Source organism: Pituophis catenifer, unplaced genomic scaffold, assembly GCF_029215685.1.
Source record: "Pituophis catenifer annectens isolate HBS135680 unplaced genomic scaffold, rPitCat1.0.hap2 SCAF_1, whole genome shotgun sequence".
In the NCBI taxonomy this organism is placed as follows: domain Eukaryota; kingdom Metazoa; phylum Chordata; class Lepidosauria; order Squamata; family Colubridae; genus Pituophis; species Pituophis catenifer.
The window spans coordinates 66427415-66445898 of record NW_027256881.1 but is presented as its reverse complement, the minus strand read 5'-3'; the positions used below and the strand labels follow the sequence as shown (position 1 = coordinate 66445898).

General features: G+C 37.5%; 1 protein-coding gene across 1 annotated transcript in view; it reads left to right on the top strand.

Annotated features, from left to right (window-relative positions):
• Positions 1–18484, top strand: part of SDCCAG8 (SHH signaling and ciliogenesis regulator SDCCAG8) — a 114980-nt gene extending 96496 nt beyond the window's left edge. The window contains exons 17-18 of the mRNA XM_070950574.1: positions 17241–17367; positions 18432–18484. Of these exons, the coding sequence (XP_070806675.1) occupies positions 17241–17367; positions 18432–18455 (151 nt within the window). The 3' untranslated portion in view covers positions 18456–18484. The remainder of the gene's footprint in view (positions 1–17240; positions 17368–18431) is intronic.

Genomic DNA, 18484 nt, shown 5'->3' with positions numbered 1-18484 from the left:
GATGAACACTTCAAAAAGTTCTGAATGCTGAAAAAAGGAAGTGTTACACTGAAAATTGCAGCTGGCAGTATTCTCTATCAATCAATATTCATTTGAAGAGTTAGCTGTTGATCTAAGGGAGCAAATGCCATTCTGTCAAAAGTGGGGGGTGGTGGGGGTATTCCAGCATGACTTTTGAAGAAAGAATTATTTTTCTGTAATACATGTATGCAGCTATGCATTTTGCTGTGCATTCCAAGTGGATTGTTGATACAGTACTTTGGTTCTGCACCTGCATATGGAAATCTTGCTGAACATGGAAATCTGTTAAACATAATATTTACAATGGCTGGAATCTGGGGGAAAAGAAACATATTTTTGTTTATATTTTATATTTCTCATTGTTTCCTGACTACATTTTCATTAGATGTATGGCTTGATTCCATAGAAATCATTTGAATGGGTGCAGCATTTTCAATGTGCTCAATGCTCCTAAATCCAAGGATGAGCACTTCTTTGTGACTTGTGTAGCTGTAATGTTGGAAGGTTGGCATATGACTCAGAAGCTTTTGATTTCTCTTAACCTTACCTAAACATGTCCATATTGGCTATCCTTCTCCTTTCTGTGCTTGAATATACATTTACACAGTTCAAATATTTAAATAAAAAGGAATAGGCACATACTGTTCTACCTTTATCAAACGGTATAGGCCTTCCGTATTTGGTACTATTTCTGTCTGAATCATTTTTAATTACATATTTTACTTGGAAGGTTAAACGTCCTATTTTATTCTTGAATCACCATGTCATCATGTTTACCTCTGGGGAAATATATTTGTACAATCTACCTTGATTATCATGTCAACTCTTTCCCTTTTCTTTTGTGAAAAGAAAAGTAAAAAGTGGTTGTCTAAAACTTTTAACATTCTAAACAGCTATAAAATATTATGTGTAATTTATTTTTCCAAGCTGTTTTGTTATGGCTTTCTGTATGTTTGTCTGCCCCATCAGGATTTTAACACTGTCAATAATCTTGCTTATCAAGCATTTCCAACACTCTCCTTTCCCCTGAAAAAGCTCTTGCAATGTATTCATGCAGATTTACTTGCATACGGATCTTCACTCTGCCAGTTAACAAAGCAAGACTTCTTTTATTCTGGCTTCCCACTTGATTCCTGATTGATTTATGCTTGACAGATGAAATGCTGTCCTATTCAGTGAATTAGCTGTTTGTGAATAACATTTCTGATGCTTTGGGGTTGGAAATGGCAGGAATAATGAAAAAGACTTTCATTCCTTTATTTGTTGCTCTGTTGCTCTGTTTCTAATTGTTCCTTGGAGAATGAAGCTATTGTAGCAACCTGGTGAGTGTGTGCGTATAGCTGTACTGTATATAGATATATACATCTCTTATAACTAACATTATTAAAATTACTCTTTCCCCCCCCTTTTTTTGGAGGAGGCAGTCTTGAAAGAGAAAAAAAAAGTAATGTACAAGCAGATGTGCTGCTAGATCTACAGGCTTCTGCCAACCATATGGCATCTTAAAGAAAGATGGTTGGAGCGTCTGGATTAGCAAAGAGTTGGGATGGAAAGCCATGTGTCGTGTTGGTACAGGCAGTTGTTTTAGCTCTCTGTAAAAGGCTTCAGGAGATTGTGTAATGGAACAAATGGTACTGCAAGCCTAGTAACAGCCTTACCGCTGCTGGAGAGGCAATTGGCCCCCAGGCACCTACTGCTCCATCCTTTCTTCCCCCCTCCCATTCCCCCATTTGTTTATTAATATATTGAAAAATGGCATGATTTGATTCTCCTTTTTTTTCTGCTGAGCCTGTCCCTGTTTTTTAAACTTCTTCAATTCCCAAGGAGGATTTTCAGTTTGATAGCTTTTTAAAATTATTATAATTATTAGTGTTTCATTTGTTTAAAGGGAGGGATATGAAATCAGGACCATTTTATCTGAATTACTGGTGTCTTTATAAGAAACAGCTTCGTTTCCTTTAGCTGGGAAATGGTAGCATTGTGTGTGAAAGATGTTTAAGCCTAATATTCCTATTTCTATCAATATTTAGCAATTAATGGGGAATTAATCTATTGCTCTGGAATTAAAAAGCTATCAATCTCTAATGAAAAATAGACAACCAATTGTGATACCTTATTTTTTAGTAAATTTGGAGCCTTTGTGAATGAAATAGTTGTAATTATCTCTGTGCTCACTAAGAGAATGGAGGTTGAGTTTATGAAAACACTCAATTTCTCTGTTCAGCTGTTTCAAAGGCTGATTAAAACAGGAACCAAAGGTCCAGTGCCTGTAAATTGCTCAAATGTAATATAGCAATTAGAGTTTTAATTGTAATACTAAGATTGCTGTTTTTAGAAGAAGATTCTAAAAGATTTTGTGGAACCTGCTGATAAGAAGGTCATGAAACAAAAGCCTCTGTGAAACAGTTGCAGGACTATAATTACTAGTGCTGAATGTCCCTTTATTCTGAAATTTTAATGGGTGGTCTTTTCAGACATTACTTTTCAGGACAAAATGCGTGTAACACTTAGGAATGGTGTGCAGCTGCCTGCATGATTGAACAGCTGTTTGTCCATTAGGTTCAGACTGTTTGCTTGTATTGTGTGGGCAAGATCTGCGGTTTTTCAAATGCATTGTTCAGAAAGGACACAATATTCTGCAATCAGTAGCATCAGAGAGAGCTTTAAGAATAAAATAATGCATGTACTTTCCTGAGAGTAAGGACATGAGTACATACATAATGAAGTTATGCCCAAGTAAATAATAATAGGATTGGGTTATTAAAGGTTTTTTTTTATGGATAAAGCCTGTCTTAGGTTCCAAATATATTTTTACAGGCTATATTATCTGCAATAGAGTTTAAAAAACAACTTTTACATATCATCTCTCCCTTCATATTAATTACTTCATTTTTTCCAGGTCTCTTTCACCAGACTTCTTTATTTTCAAAATGTAAGCTGCATTATTGCGACAATCTGTCTCAATGATCCCTAATTAGAGCATCTAAAGTAATCTGGAATTGTACCTGTCATTCATGCAAACTGGGAGACAAGGTATGGGATTATTTGATCTCTCATGAATAAAAGTAAAAGTAGCATGTAGTGCATTTTACCAGCTAAGGCTGGTTTGTCATCTATTTGTCACCTTTCTGAGAGAAATATATCTTGGTCTTGCTTAGCCGTGTTCAGATAACTTCAGCAACATTCTATTGAATATAGTAGTGGAACAGCTTTTATAGTTTAGCAAATCTAGAATGCAGTTGTTATTTTACTGGCTGAGATTGTTGGGTCTCTTGCATATGGGACAAACTCATGGCTGACATTTGCAAAAGTAACTCATGGTCTGAATTATATATACCTGATTGCTCTCATTTCTGCATTTTGTACCTATCGGGCCTAAGGATGTGAAGGGATGTGAAGACTAGCCTTGAAGAAACCAAATCATGATGTTCCTCTAGTTTAAAAAAGGCACTTTCAGAAGATGATGGTAATAGCTGTGTTGGTTGTCTTATTCGGTCTGTTCTGAAATCATATATTTATCAAAAAATTAACCAAAAAAATTGGAATGAAAATGCAAACATTTTGCAAAAAGCACTTCTCTGGATCAGGGATGGATGGGTGGGTACACACCACTTTTTACCAGCATGCATCTGACTGTGTACAGAAACAGGAATTTCTCTGTTGGTGCTACAAAGTCTGGCAGAGAAAGAACTTGTAGTTTTTCGGGGATGCTATGTGTGAAAGAAATAACAGGAAAAAGTAGTAGCATTTAGTAGGAAACAGCTAGGGTGCTCCATGATTCTCTTGGAGAACATTTTACTGAGCACTTCCTAAAAACTGGCAGTTTTAGTTTTTTTAAACTATGATTTGCTATTGATGGAAATGTTAACCTGTGTTGTGGTGCAATATTATTACTGGTAGCAGTATTTATGGGTTTTTCCTGATTTTCTCCCAGGAAATATTAATTGACTCTGAATGGTAGAATAGACATTTTTAGATTTTTTAAAAAAGAAATAGCATATTGCTTAGATTTATTATAAATATTATGGTTATAATTTTTACTTTGTCATTTGCTACCTCAAGGATTCTCGCATTTTTAGTGTATCTGTGTGTCTATGTCTGTGTATGAGAAACTGAATGTTGCAGGCTGAAATGAAGAATAAGAACTCATTTTTAATATTATTTTCATTAATAATAATTCAATTAATATAAAGAATTTAGGGTTCATTTAAGAAAAGAAACAGAAAGCAGAGTTGTGCTTTAACTTCCTGCAATTTGAATAATAGCAAAATTCCTTTAGATTCTAGAAGAACACAGTGATTTGTATGTCAGAAATAAAAGGAAGATTCATGCAGCACTTTTGCATTCATTTCTAAAAATCTGTTTCTCCTCACAAGAACTGCATATCACTTATTGGAACCTGATTTTTTTTTCCCCCTTCCAGCTCTTCTAAAATTAATTGTTCAAAAAGTTTGGGTTATTATGATGTGCATATATCAGAGGTCAGTTTGCCCAAATAATGAAGTGATGGAGTGTTTTACCCATCACAGTGGACTTTCTCATCTTCATTTAGTATTTGACATCTTGAAGCTCCAGGAATGATTCAAAAGCATTCTGTCACTTTGAAAAAGGAAAGCATTCCATTACAAATGCAGAGTTGCTAATGTTTCTTTTTTTAACAGAGTTAATACAAACTTATACGTTGATCTGCATTGTTTTCTAAATTCCTTCAAATGCCTGATGAGTCTTAGGGGCCTCCCATACGCTCTGCACATGCCATCAAACCCAAAAAAAGTCATTCTCTGTTCATTCTGTGCAGCCTGCTTAAACACCACATGCACTGTGTCTGCTAGATGTCACTTCTTGGGAAGCTCACACACAGGGAGGTTCTTTTTAAAGGCATTGTGGTCTGAACAAGAAAGTTCAGATTGGGCAGCCAAGTCTTGATGGTTCAAGATTATTTCATAGCTTCTTATTAAAATTCAATTTTAAAAAAAACATTGGTGATAAGGAGAGAAATGAAATTATCATAAAGTTCTGAAGAAAAAGATATCTTAAATAGGAGCTATTTAAGAACTTTTAGAACCCTAGTTTGTGGAAGTAATAAATAATAACGAGTGAGCAATTTGTTTAATTTGTTTTCTAATATGAATACACAAAAAATAAAATAAAACAGTATACAGTATTAATAAAAATCATTTCTCCTTTCTTGTCTCAAATTTCCAAGGAAGGAATGACACTGATTTGAACACCTCTGAACGTTCAATTTACGTGTTTCTGTTGATTTGAGGAACCCAAAGGAAGACAACCATTAACAAGCAATTATAGATTAACATAGAATAGAAGTAGAAATGGAAGGGTCAACCAATATGTTCTGTTTGCTATTAAAAATACATTTGATACTTTAATACCAAAATTTGGTAGATGCTGCAAGTTCTTAACACTTTTTCCTTGTGCTACTTTTCTCTGATTGTTTATGTAAATTATGGGATGGAATAGGAAAAAGGAAATAACTATTAAATACAAATGTAACAGTTCAGCAGTACTTTTTACATCTTTCTTCTCTCAGCTCTCCATATCTTTTCTCCTACAAAGTCTGCTCTGTTTCTCCAAGATACTGAAATGGGAGTTGAATAAGTTACTATCACTCCGGCATTGTAGAGCAAGATTTTACTCCTCTTAACTGAGTATCCATTGAGCTTGCTTCTTGTTTACGTATCCTATTGAATTCAGTGGGAATAATTGAGAACTGATCTACTTCTTGTTTGCCCATCTCCAGTTCTTCATGGCAATGATTTTGTGATGTAAGGAAAACTTAATGAGTTTAGTGATGATAGTTAAATTTGCAGAAAATTGAGATTAGTACAAGAAGAAACTACTTCTATCTGTGATGAAATTGAAGAGACCCAAGAAGCGTTGCTTTTCAGCTTAGAACTATTTGTTTTTGTAGTAGCAAACATCATGCTTTAAGTGCAAATTATCCTGAAAGCTATGAAGAGATTAGAAAAAATTATACTAACTTTCCATTTTCTTACCTATATTTCTTAGGAAAGTTTGCAAACTAAATATTCATAGTAGTGAGCTTTATCCACAAACAATTAAAGCTGAAGTACAGTACTTGTACTGTACTTGTACTTGTACAGTACAGTACTTGTACAGTATAGAATATACTTCTTTATGTTCAGTGCCATATCCTAGAAGAGATACAGCCTTTATTCCATTGTAGGAATAGGATTATATTGATATATTTCCACATAAACTTTGCATTGGGTTGCTTAATGTGCAGAGATATTGGATTGTTGCAGACATCTGCATGCCTTACTTGATCTCTGACAACTGAATATGTGAACTTGCTGTAATTGTCTGTGAGGCAATATAATCTATGACTCTCCAGTGAAAAAGTGTATAGAAACTCCTAGTCCTTTCAAACAGCAGCAAGCTCTGTAAAAGCATGTGAGGACTAATCTGAGGGTCTGTGCTACCTAACATAAAGCTAAGATTGCACTGAACTGATAATAACTTTACACTTTATAAACAAGGGTAGTGTTGTTGGCCACAGGAGAAAAAAGTCCCCAAATGATGTGTAATATTTTGAGTTCTTTAAAAGTTAAATTGTGTGCTAGATAGTAAAATGAAAGGGATTTTGGGAGGTGGGGGGAGGTGGGATGTTGGTTAGTGTTGAAGCCATATAATCTGCATGACAACCCTATCCTAAAAGCAAAGCAGATCAATATTGCAAAGATTCACAGACTAGAAGACCTCCAAGGTCCCTTCCAGGACTGTGATTCATGTCAGGAACTAATTTTTATTGATGGGATATATAGCAATCTTTAGGACAGTTAGAATTCAAACACAGTGCACCAAAACTATTAACAACAACCAATCCACCAAGAACAATGGTGAATGTCTCACTTCTGGAAAGGTCTATTTGGGAATGTCAGGGTTGTTGTAAAAGCTAAATGATGTAAATGTTTAAATGAAAATATTTGCAAGCCCTTTGCAAGTTACCACCTATACTGTTCTTTGGAGCATAGTTTGACTATTCAGAAAAACACTTGGGGCCCAGGGATAAAGACCATCATTTTTTAAAAAAAAATTCTCAAGGATTTGCACCGGAGACATCATCATAGTCAAATAAAAATTAATATTGTGCTCTTTAAAATGTCTCCCCTCATTGAATTTCAACAGGCCTTCTAAAAGAATCAATTTCACAATGGTCACATACTATCCCGTTTTGTGCTTGTGGGTGGATAAAAATAGTTAAAAGTGGGATTTTTTTTTTAAAGGCACGAAGTTATAATTTGTTGAAAAGTGTGCTTTTTAGAGATATCATACTTTTCACTTAATAAAAAAGAAAAACAAAATTACCTGGGTACCAGAGTTGAAAATGAAGCTACTGCGTGAGTAACAGCTCTTCATTCTTACTTTCGAAAAGATGTTCAACTCTCTGGGAAAAAACCAAACACCACACTCTTAACGTTTGTCAGCCATTTATTGCTGATCCTCTGCAGGGTTTGTAGCCTGTAAAGCAATCCTCCTTTATTGCACCAACCCTGAAAGGCAGAATAATGATGTGTAGGTTCGTTTTCTTGAGCAAGTTGTTTTTCTTTTTGCTTTGCAAAATTCTTTTGCCTGCAGTCTTGGATCATCAGAGTCTCTTGATTCAGCTCAAGTGGCCTCTTTCAGTTACCGTGGTAACCAGCAGATGGGGTTCTCCGATAAGGGTCACTAAGAAGGTTCCTACAGTATACAGTAGGAGCAGCTAAAGAACAAAGCTCTCGCTGCTGACAGTTCAGGTCTGACCAGCCAGGAGTAGTTATCAGATTACTTATATTAAAACCTAATTAAGATGTGTGCCAGTAAGTGCAGCATAACTATTGGATTGGATTGGATTGGATTTGCTGGTTTAGCTGCTGCCAGTTGTTGTAATTCAATCTCTCTGCTCTGCACGTTCATCTGTGCAGAGTACAGTAGAAATCCATTATATCATAATCCAAGTGGTGGGATAGTGGAAATATCTTAATGTAATAGATTGGTATTTGCTTGGGGGGGGGGGGGAACGGGCTTTTTCATTTACTATGACCTCTGGAGATTAATTTTGTGGTAAGTCATGTATTGATTTGGGTTACAGTGCAAGTATTTATGAAACTCCACAAAAAACAGAAGTGACTGCATAATAGAGAAAATCATAATGCTAAGACTGGCTTACGTCCTAGGTATCATTGTGCCCCAGGTGTTCAAGGTAAAAGTACTTTTGATTTCATGTACCGAACCAGCTACCTTTTTAAGTAGCAGAAGCACTTAGATCCAGCTATCCTGCTGATATTTCCAAAGGTTTATTTCTCATTTCTCTGGATCTGAATCATGGTTTTCAGGCTGCATTTATAAAAGCTTTACATTTGAAATTTACTTCTGTTGGGCAACATTCTGACATTCTTTTCCTCCCTTGAATCTGCTTGGGTGTTGGGGACAAGTTCCCAAGAATTTCTCAAAGAACAGATTTAATAGGCACAAGTAGAAAATGTTAGCTTGCTTGCAAATTCCATTCTGTTAGCTGACAGAAAAGATTAAGTGCCATCACTGTTTTCTCTGTATGACATTCGAGTAGATTTAGATATGTGTGTATATTTAAATTTTATAATTATGCTAAATGTACTATGTATTAATTTATAGAGTATAAATTAATATGTCATGCACAACTGACACCTGTTCTGCTGGTCCTCATCCTTGTATAATTCAGAAATACAGTTGCAAATTGATATTTAATAAACAATGAAGTCCTTAGCTGCTATTGTTACTGTTGTGGAACTTGCGGTCCCAGAAAACTTAGAATTATGCTAAACGTTGCACCACAAATAAGTAATGTTAAAATAGATATTCTTCCTAGTCAAAATAGGCCCTTGTTAATTTATTTTCTTCTGGGATGTTTCCCGATATAATTTACAACCCTGAGCTTTCTTAGTGTCTTTCATTCAAATCCTGAGAAAGGATTAGTGGATAATGAACATTTCCATCAGCTCCTTGTCATGGTCATATCATTTTCTGGTTACTATGAAATTTGCTGGCACCAGAAACATGCCCAAGAAGGAGCCACTTTTTCTGTTGGTCTGCTTGAGGTGCCTGAATGGACCCTATTACCGTGATGGCTAACCTATGGCACATGTGCCCAAAGTGGCACACAAAGCCATGTCGCCCAGCATACATGGCCTTGCCTGTTTGTCTTCCAGGTTTCTGGCGCACATGCGCGTGCTGTGATCAGCTGTCCTTCGCACGTGCGGCAGTGCCAAAAACCAGTGTGCGCATGTGCGGCAGCCAGCTGATTGTCAAGTGCGCATGCGCACCAGAACCTGGAAATTCAGTTTTCTGGAGCGTGATCCCTTCACATGCACAGCAGTGCTGAAAAACTGATCGTTGGGCCCGTATGCACACTAGAACCCGGAAGTTGGGCTTTTCCAGAGCGTGGCCCCGATGAGCGCCCGCATGCAGACGCGACATTTCCACGTGATCTTTTCGGCACTCAGTGTCAAAAAGGTTCGTCATCACTTCCCTATTGATTTTGAAACAGCAGTTTTGTGAAGGATTTTCCTGAATGTGCCTGCCTCATCTTTAAAAATTGAGTCAGATACAATGTTTGATACTATTGTTCCTGAACAGGATTTATTTGGCCTTCAATCCAAGGCAGCGTCTTGGTGTTCCAAGGGGCTTTAGAAGATAAAGATGAAGTTGTGTAAGAGATACCAAGAGTGTGGTTGCCATAAAACAAAAAACAACTTTGGAATAAGAATAATAAAACACATTAATGAAAGGATGGAAGATGGTAAATACTACCTGCCATCCTATGCATGAGCACGCAGACATACAAATGCTATTTGTGACTGAATAACTGAGAATGGGAAATAGCTGAGAGAAGAACAGAGAGAAACTTGGGGGGGGGGAGAGGAATTGATGTAGGCTAAAACACTGACAAGCAGGAGTTGAGTTGAAATTGAGAAAAGGATATACAGTATATAGTTTGAGAGCAAAGATGGAATTAGACAGTGTCAATCTGCTGAAGGACTAAAGTTTCAGATGGCTTCAAGACAACTGCTGGGGGAATTACTGTGCAAAGTGGATGGCCCAGCACGGGATCTGACTGTCTATCCACAGATAGGAAAGGAGAAGAGAAAATAAAAACAATCAGAAAGTAAGCCCAAAGTTGCTACCCACAACTTTGTCAGTTAAGTTTTAACTGATGCGCTTGATGAACTCTTTGGATAATTTAGTGGCAAATGCATTTTAGGCTAATTACACTGCTGTTTTAGCAGAAGCAGTACTATTGCCAGCATAGTCTCTGAATTGTAGAACTGTTAGGTCATAAACTAATTTACTGCATTCTAACCTACTTTGAAGACAACTGCAGGGAGAACAGTAAGACTGTTTGTATGCATTACAGATTCCATTTACTTGATTAAACTGAAGTTCTTTCTATCTTCATTGTGCTCAAAAAACATAGAAAGGTTTCAGAAGAAAGAATACGCACAGTGCATTTTATCTGATCAGTTCTGAAAGCTCGAAACGGTGCTTGCTTCTATGCTCTTTCTACATTTGTGAATCAACAGATGTGGACACATCCAGCAGTATTATTTCAAATGACTCAGTTCCTATTAGAGGTAACTGAGCTGGGTCATTGTAGTGAAGTTATGCAGTATCTTTAGGATAAAACTTCTCACATTTACTTGGAGTTAGATGCCAGCTAGACAAATCCAGGTGTCATCTCACCTGGATTTGTCCAGGTGGTTGGTTAGATATGTCTTTGTCTGATGTGGTTAGTTGCAATAGATTTGAGTTTCCTGATCTAATTATTGAAAGCTTCAAGAGAAGTAATGAGAGGCTGGGTGCAAATGCATCCTTGGGTGCTTTGAAAGAAGCCTTGGTGCGGTGGTACTCAAGAAGTCATTGTTCAATCCAGCTTTTTAGAAAATTAGTAACCAGTTTGGAACTTCCCTTCTTGAGCTGACTGGGTCCTAGTCAAGGCTTTGATTTCATGTTGTAATCTGTAAGTATTTGGATTCTTCTAAAATGGTGCAACATACGAGCCAAGTGAATGAACGAATGACTGAATAAATAGGTAAACTGACCCTACTTACTTTTTTTCATAGATCAGCCAAAGTTGGCTAGGTGCTGCCATCTGCTGTGATAAAAGAAATAATAGAATAGAATAATAGAATAGAATAAACTCTATTTCTTTTCTTCCATTCACCAAAGATTACCTTAGGAGAACCTGTGCAGTGAGTTGTGAATTCTTTTAATACTTCAAGAGGACAATTGATTTCTACAGTTTATAGTCTGCATCTGCAGCATCTTAAGAAGCACCTTCTCCAAGATCTACGGTCTCTTTCCCTAGACTCTGTACAGCATGATAATGCTATTGTAGAGAAATGATTACTAGGAACAAGGTATTATTTGGGGTTTTGTTGTTGTTATTGTTCATATATTAGTCTCATGGTTAATACAATGTTTTGAATCAAATAACACAATACAATCAATATGAAACAATATTCTAGATAAAAGGCAAAACTTTGGAAGCCTAAGAAAATAAACAGGTATCTGTCTAGCAGCCAAAATATTGGTTAAGTATTAGGAGAGTCCAAGGAGGGACTTGAAGACACAGGAATTTAAAAACGAGTGCCTACCCTTTTTTGTTGTGTATAATAAATGCATTCTGTATTATGGAACTCACTTCCAAATAAGACGTACCAAGGTGATTCTGCAAAGACATAACTTGTTGATGTAATCTTTCCCACATACCCTGTTCCCCCCAAAATAAGACATCCCCTGATAATAAGTCCAATAGGGCTTTTGAGCTCATGGCAATAAGGCCAAGCACTTATTTCAGGGTTCAAAAAAAATGTAAGACAGGGTCTTATTTTCAGGGAAACACGGCAGTAAATACATGATTAACTTTAGGGCTGCCATATGATATAGTTCTAGCATCATACCTCATCATACAGTATATTGCATAGGTTTAGTTTTTAATATTCTGCCATTTTCTGAACATTCTGTTGGCCACAAAATAAAAACTTTTTAATTTTCCTCTGCATTTTCATAGCTAAAATATATAGGGTTCAGCATCTCCTCATTATCAGTTTTATCTGAAGAAGTGGCCACTGTGGGTCTCTGAGCTTGTCTGCAAAGTGCTGATATCGCAGATCAGAATGAGTAAAACGGCTTTGGAGGTTTCACATGCATAAATTTCCATCAGCTCCTGGTGATGCCCATAAGTCTCTCTTGGCTAAGCTCCACGGCTTACAAACAGAAGTCCTAGAGCTTCCAGAGCTCCCTGAAAGGTCATTTACCTCAGTTCTGAACCTCACTATCATCCTCATATTGAGCACTGAAGACAAAGGAATTATTAGGGTTCTTGGTCATGTGTTGAAAACCGTCAGTGATTCTGTATGTTTGGACAAATGTCTACAGAGAATTTTTTGTTCTCAATAACCATCCTATTTTTAACTTGTCCTAGTGTATATTCACTTTTATATATGCTGCTCAAGGACACACGCAGACATACCCCTCTTTTTCCATCTAAAAATATTACTAGGGGTGTTATGAAGCACGTACAGTGGTACGTTGCCTTCCCTTCAACATCTTTGAATGGCAACCAAGGCCATCATTCATATAACTTGGTTAGAATTTCTGGCAGCATTTGAAATACTATGCACTTTTGCAAGTTAGCCTTACAGTTGCACCGTTGAAGGTTTATCAGAAAACCCAACAGTGATCAGAAAAATGAATATCACTGCTGCACTTACCATGCCACTATGCAGCTGGATACCTCCTGCATCATTTCATGTTGTTGTAGTATTTCACATGTCTTAGTGAACAGGCATGTGTTAGTGAACAAATTCAATCATGCAAGTGTATCATTCCACAAGGAAGAATTATGTAGCTTGGTGATGTCCTCCATTTGTCAACATTGAAGCAATTTAGCTCCTGGGAGATGTATGTATTTTCTATTAGGCAGGCCATTTTTGTATATCTTCTCATTCTTAACCAAGTTTATAGTGATGGTAAACTCTGCTAATGAGACGTGACAGTTTCACATCCAAGCTTTGGCCCTCTCTGATGGGATTATGTTCCCCTCTTAAGACATTCAGACTTACTGATCCTGCACAATGATATCTGTACCATCAAGAACAGGAGTGTCAAACTCACGTCGTCATGGCAGTGTCACATGACATATCGGGACTTTTTTCCCTTTTGCTAAACTGGGCGTGGGCATAGCCAGCGCATGACGCATCCGGCCTGTGGGCCATGAGTTTGGCGGCCCTGATCTAGAACTCAGCTTTAAAGCTTCAAGGATTGAGTCACCACTGGCCTTTCTGCAGTAATAGAGGATATTCTCTTGACATAAAGGAAGCCATCTATAGAGAAGTCCTGTCCGATTTTTCACAAACACATGGCGGGAGAGCACTTCCATGATTCTCCAGTTTCCCTAGTTGGCCATACTATTTTTGTTAACATTGAAATGGGGTGATTGGTTTGTGTCCTTGCAGTTATTTTAACAATTTACTTTCGAGTTGCTGATATTTCATATTTTTCAGGACATGGTGGTCAAATGTTTCATAAAAGCATCCTTCATTTATTCCTGCCTGTGTTTCTGTGGGTACCAACCTGGAATTTGTCATTGGACTAATTATATTGATGTCACAGGTGTTTGAACATAAGGCCACTTGTTTATATTATTTGCTGTCTGCTGCTGCTTTCTTAGCTGCTAAAACAACAGCCAGGCAAGCTAGTGAACTGTGCTATTCTCTGCACAGGCTGTCTGTATCTCTCCAGGCAAACAACCCCTCCCTTCCATCTGAGTCAGGACATGAACCCAACAGCCGTTTCACTTCCTCCTTACCCCCTTTGGGTGAACAGTGTTTATTCCAGTTAGTTAGTTCTCTGTTATATTATTATTATTATTATTATTATTATTATTATTATTATTATTAGTCATCAGGAAGGTTGCATGAACTGCCTTCTTCCTATTTTGGAGCTAGAGGGGATCAGTTTGTTCTAATGGCTGTTGGACTGGGAGTTGCGTCCAAAGGCATGCATAGTAGCGGTGTGGATAGCAAGAGTCTTTGCAGGGCATGGTTAAAAAAAAAAAAAGATGGTGGCTGTGATGGTACGGTTGAAGCTCTGCCCATTTAAAAAAAAAAACAGCAAATTTTGATCACACTTTTATGGACACCATCTTGAGTTTTTTCACCATAATTCTGTGGCACTCCTGACGGGTCAGGTTCCTACTCAAATCTCCAAGCTCTAGAATGAAGAACTATTTCTTAATTTCACAGATGTCAACTGGAAGGCAGGTAATTTTTATTGGCTTATAGCAGTTGTCTTCACAAGCAGGGATGGAGGGCAAAAAGCATGTCTTGGGCAGAAGACAATCCAAGGACCCTCTGCTGCTGCAGTTGGTCAAAGAAAGCAAGGCTGCTGTGACTGCCATCTGCCTCTCCGGCTCAGCACTTTGGCTCTGGAAGCAGCTAGTTGTATTCCCAGTTCCAGAACATAAGCAGAGGGACAGAGATATAGCAGAACCAGGGTAGTGACACTTTCATGCTGCTTGCTGGGCTGACTATTCTCCTCATCTGCCCTCAGTAGGAGGGAATTGGGAAACAGGCACCATAACTGTCCCCAGTACTTGAAAGGCTCTTGCTTGGGGCCAGGAGGGTGGTGGGCAGAATGAATTGCCCCATCACTAAGTGACTGAGAGGGCTTCTGCTTCCAAAAGTGTCATGTTTGAACTGGCTACTTGTGGCAATAAATGGCTGTTGTATGGCCAAAAAGCAAACAAGCTGTCCAGAGTCGTACTGGCACCAAAATCAAAATAAACAAATCATCAATCAGACAAAAAAAAAAACAAAAAAACCCCAAGTCAAACATCTGCTACAGAAGGTAGAGAGGAGGTGAATGAAAAGGCTAAATCAGTCAAAACACGTTCCTTATTCAAGATTGAGTGAAGTAGGGGAACAGATTAGAATTGATTTACAAAGGCTGTTGTGGAATGCAAATGAGAAAAGGGTTCCAAAGGATGCTGTAATGTTTGAAGAGCAGAGTTAAAGAGTTTATAAAGACATGCAAACCTTGTTAAGCAAGAGAAATTCAGCATTAATCAATTAAAAAACAACTGCCAAAGCCTAACAACGATAAAAAGTAGAATAAGAATTAGAACAGAAATTGGAAGATAAATTCCAGTGTATTGTTGATGTGGCTGGCATCTGTACTCCTGATTCAAAAAGGGCTTTTTTTTTCTTGTCTACCTAGAGATTTGACTCATAAAGTTAGAAGGGGGCACACATAACCCATGAAATTTCCCCATTACTTAGGCAAGAATCCAGTTTCAAACATCACTGACAGATAGTTGTCCAAACAGTTTTCTGGGACACCATGTAAATCAATGAACTCCACCCTTCAAAAATATTAAATCAAACAGTTTTCTTAATTTACAGCCTGAAAATGCCCTTGGATCAGCCCAATAAGACATATTCCAAAACTTTTTTTCATACAGTTTGCATTAATTATGACAGCGTCTCATCAAATGTATGTGTACATCAGAGATTAAAGGAGTATAGATTGAATGGCTCCAGGTTTTGGTTTTATGCATCTCCCTTTGACGGTCTCAAATATCTATTCTGTAGCTATTGTTTTAAACTGTGAAACAATAGGAATTTCATTGCTGGCAAAATGTGTAGATGGTCCAGGTTATCATATAACTGATAATACCTATTGCGCCTTGTTTGCACCAATCGCTGTTTTAGTAACTTTACATTGCAATTCATTGGAAGCTAGTTTCACTTTTCTTAATCAATGGTTTGATTCAGGGTCCACCACAGCTATTCTATAACCAGAATAGAATAGGAGACAGATGTTGAGTGATTTTTTTTTATTACATATGTTTTATGTTTATCTTAGGCTGATATATACATAGCTGTTCAGTTTGGGAGGGAGGACCTCATTTAATTAAACACATCAGCATTTCAATAGATCTAAATCCAGATTATACTTTTACAATCAGTTGTCAGGGTTCCAAGTAATAAACCCATAGAAAGCAAAACTCTGAGGCAGATGAATTCCTCAAAGAATAGCTTTATTGGATATATCCTATTGGCACAGATCTGGTGAAAACCGACTCTGAAGGTTCCCACGGTTTTCACCTAATTAAAAGTTTTTTCCCTTCCCCAAACAATCAGTCACATGGTCCAATCAAAACGCTGTCTGGTTGCCTGATGACCTCACTCCTCCTTCCTCCGGCTAGGTGTGAGAATGTCCTTGGTTCCCAAGAGAAAGTATTTTATTTTGGCTACAAAACCCCAGCTATCTCTTATTCCCCCCCTCCCTATCCCTCAGCTCCAGTGTGGCACACTGAAGCTCCAAGATGGCTTCTGCCAGGCCAGCTTCAGGATTGACATCAATATTGTAAATTGTTCATACAGTAAGATCATACTTAGAATACTGCATCCAGTTTTGGTCAACATATTATTAAAAAAAATGCTGAGACCCTGGAAAGAGAGCAGAAAAGAGCAATAATGATGATTAGGTGGTTGAACCATATGAAGAATGGTTGCAGGAATGGGGTAAATCTAGTCTAGTCAAAAGAAGGAATAGGGGTAATATGATAGCCGTGTTCCAATATTTGAGAGATTGCCACAAGGAAGAGGGAGGGTCAACCTATTTTCCAAAGCATGAGAGCAAGAAAAGAAGCAATGGATTGAATCTAATCAAGAAGAGAAGCAATCTAAAACTAAGGAGAAATTTCCTAACAATGAGAACAATTAACCAGTGGAACAGTTTGCCGTCAGAAGTTGTGGGTGCTCCATCATTGCAGGCTTTTAAGAAGAGACTGGAAAGTCACTTGTCTGGAATGGTATAGGTCTCCTGCTTGAGCAGGAGAAGACCCCCAACGTCCCTTTCAACTCTGTTATTGTGTATGCTTTTGGGTAACTTTTCTTCAACAAGCTCATAAATGTAGCCCGGCAATGTTTCCATAACGGAGGGAAAGGCACCCAAAGAATACCTCTTAAATATATAAAGTTTATTGTCATTGTATGTATATACACAGTATACCCATACAATGAAATTCACATAATACCCAGAGACCAAGCCCAACACACATGACAATCCCCAGACACAACCCCACCCACCTCTCTTGCAAATTTGCTCACACTTTTACATTTATAATTCTGTACTTTTATATATATTTGATCCAGATTACATCAACTTGACAAGCATTGCCAGTCTTCTGCCCAGCAGCTTGTGGAGTTACTCAACAAACAGAATGAGTTATACAAGGAACGGCAGATGCTTACAGAAGAGGTGGATTTTCTGCGGACTCAGGTATCCCTAAAAACCAGGAGAAATATTCATGACTTTAGTTCATGCAGACCAATTTTTTCTCTCTCTTTTTTCCGGTTTATTGATACACCATGGTTGATGGGCATTCTCATTCCTTATGAGAATGCCCATAAGGAGGTGGCACAGTGATTAGAGTGCAGTACTGCAGGCTACTTCAGCTGACTGCTAGCTGCAATTCAGCAGTTCAGATCTCACTGGCTCAAGGTTGACTCAGCCTTCCATCCTTCCGAGGTGGGTAAAATGAGGACCCAGATTTTTTGGGGCAATATGCTGAGTCTGTAAACCGCTTAGAGAGGGCTGTAAAAGCACTATGAAGTGGTATATAAGTCTAAGTGCTATTGCTATTATTAAATCAGAATTTTTAATGCTCTCCACCCCTTTTCTCTTTTTTCTTTTATTTTCCTTTTCCTTGTACTGTAGTACTGTAGAACTGCTGATTTTATTTCTCTTGTATCTTTGTCACATTTTGCGTTTATTTCTGTTAGCATTCAGCCTCTATTTATTTTTGCAGCAGGTGATTGTGCCCAATCATTAATATATCATTCTGTTTCTATCGGCTGTGCTAAAACGGTAAAACCAAGGGTTGAAGAATATTCATTCACAGCAGTGGTTTATAAAGATGAAGAGAACCATTTCACAAACGTGCTTTAATTGTGTTAAACTTTAAACAAAAATCTTCCTGATTTGATACAATTGCCCATTCTTTGAAAAAACCTCATCAAGATTATGTATTCTAGCATAAATCTGTCGCCTCTTTTGAAGGGAAAAAGGGCAACTATAGATATGTCCTGATACAAGACTTGTGCTATTTGCTGTTAAGCCTCAACTGTTAAGAAATCATGGAAGCCTTTTTTTTTTAACATGTTGTGAAATATAACTCTATACACAATCAATACAAGCAAAAAGATTTGAAACCTGTTTATAGATTACTCATTCATTGTTCAACTATCTTTAAAAAAAGAAAAAGAAACACAGAAAAATCATGTAAGGACGCAGATCTCTACAAGTGGTAAAAGTCCATCTTTTGTTTGTTTGTTTTCTTTCAGTTATCCTCTGCCCCACAGCTATAGTTGAAAACGCTTCGGAGAAGACATCAGAG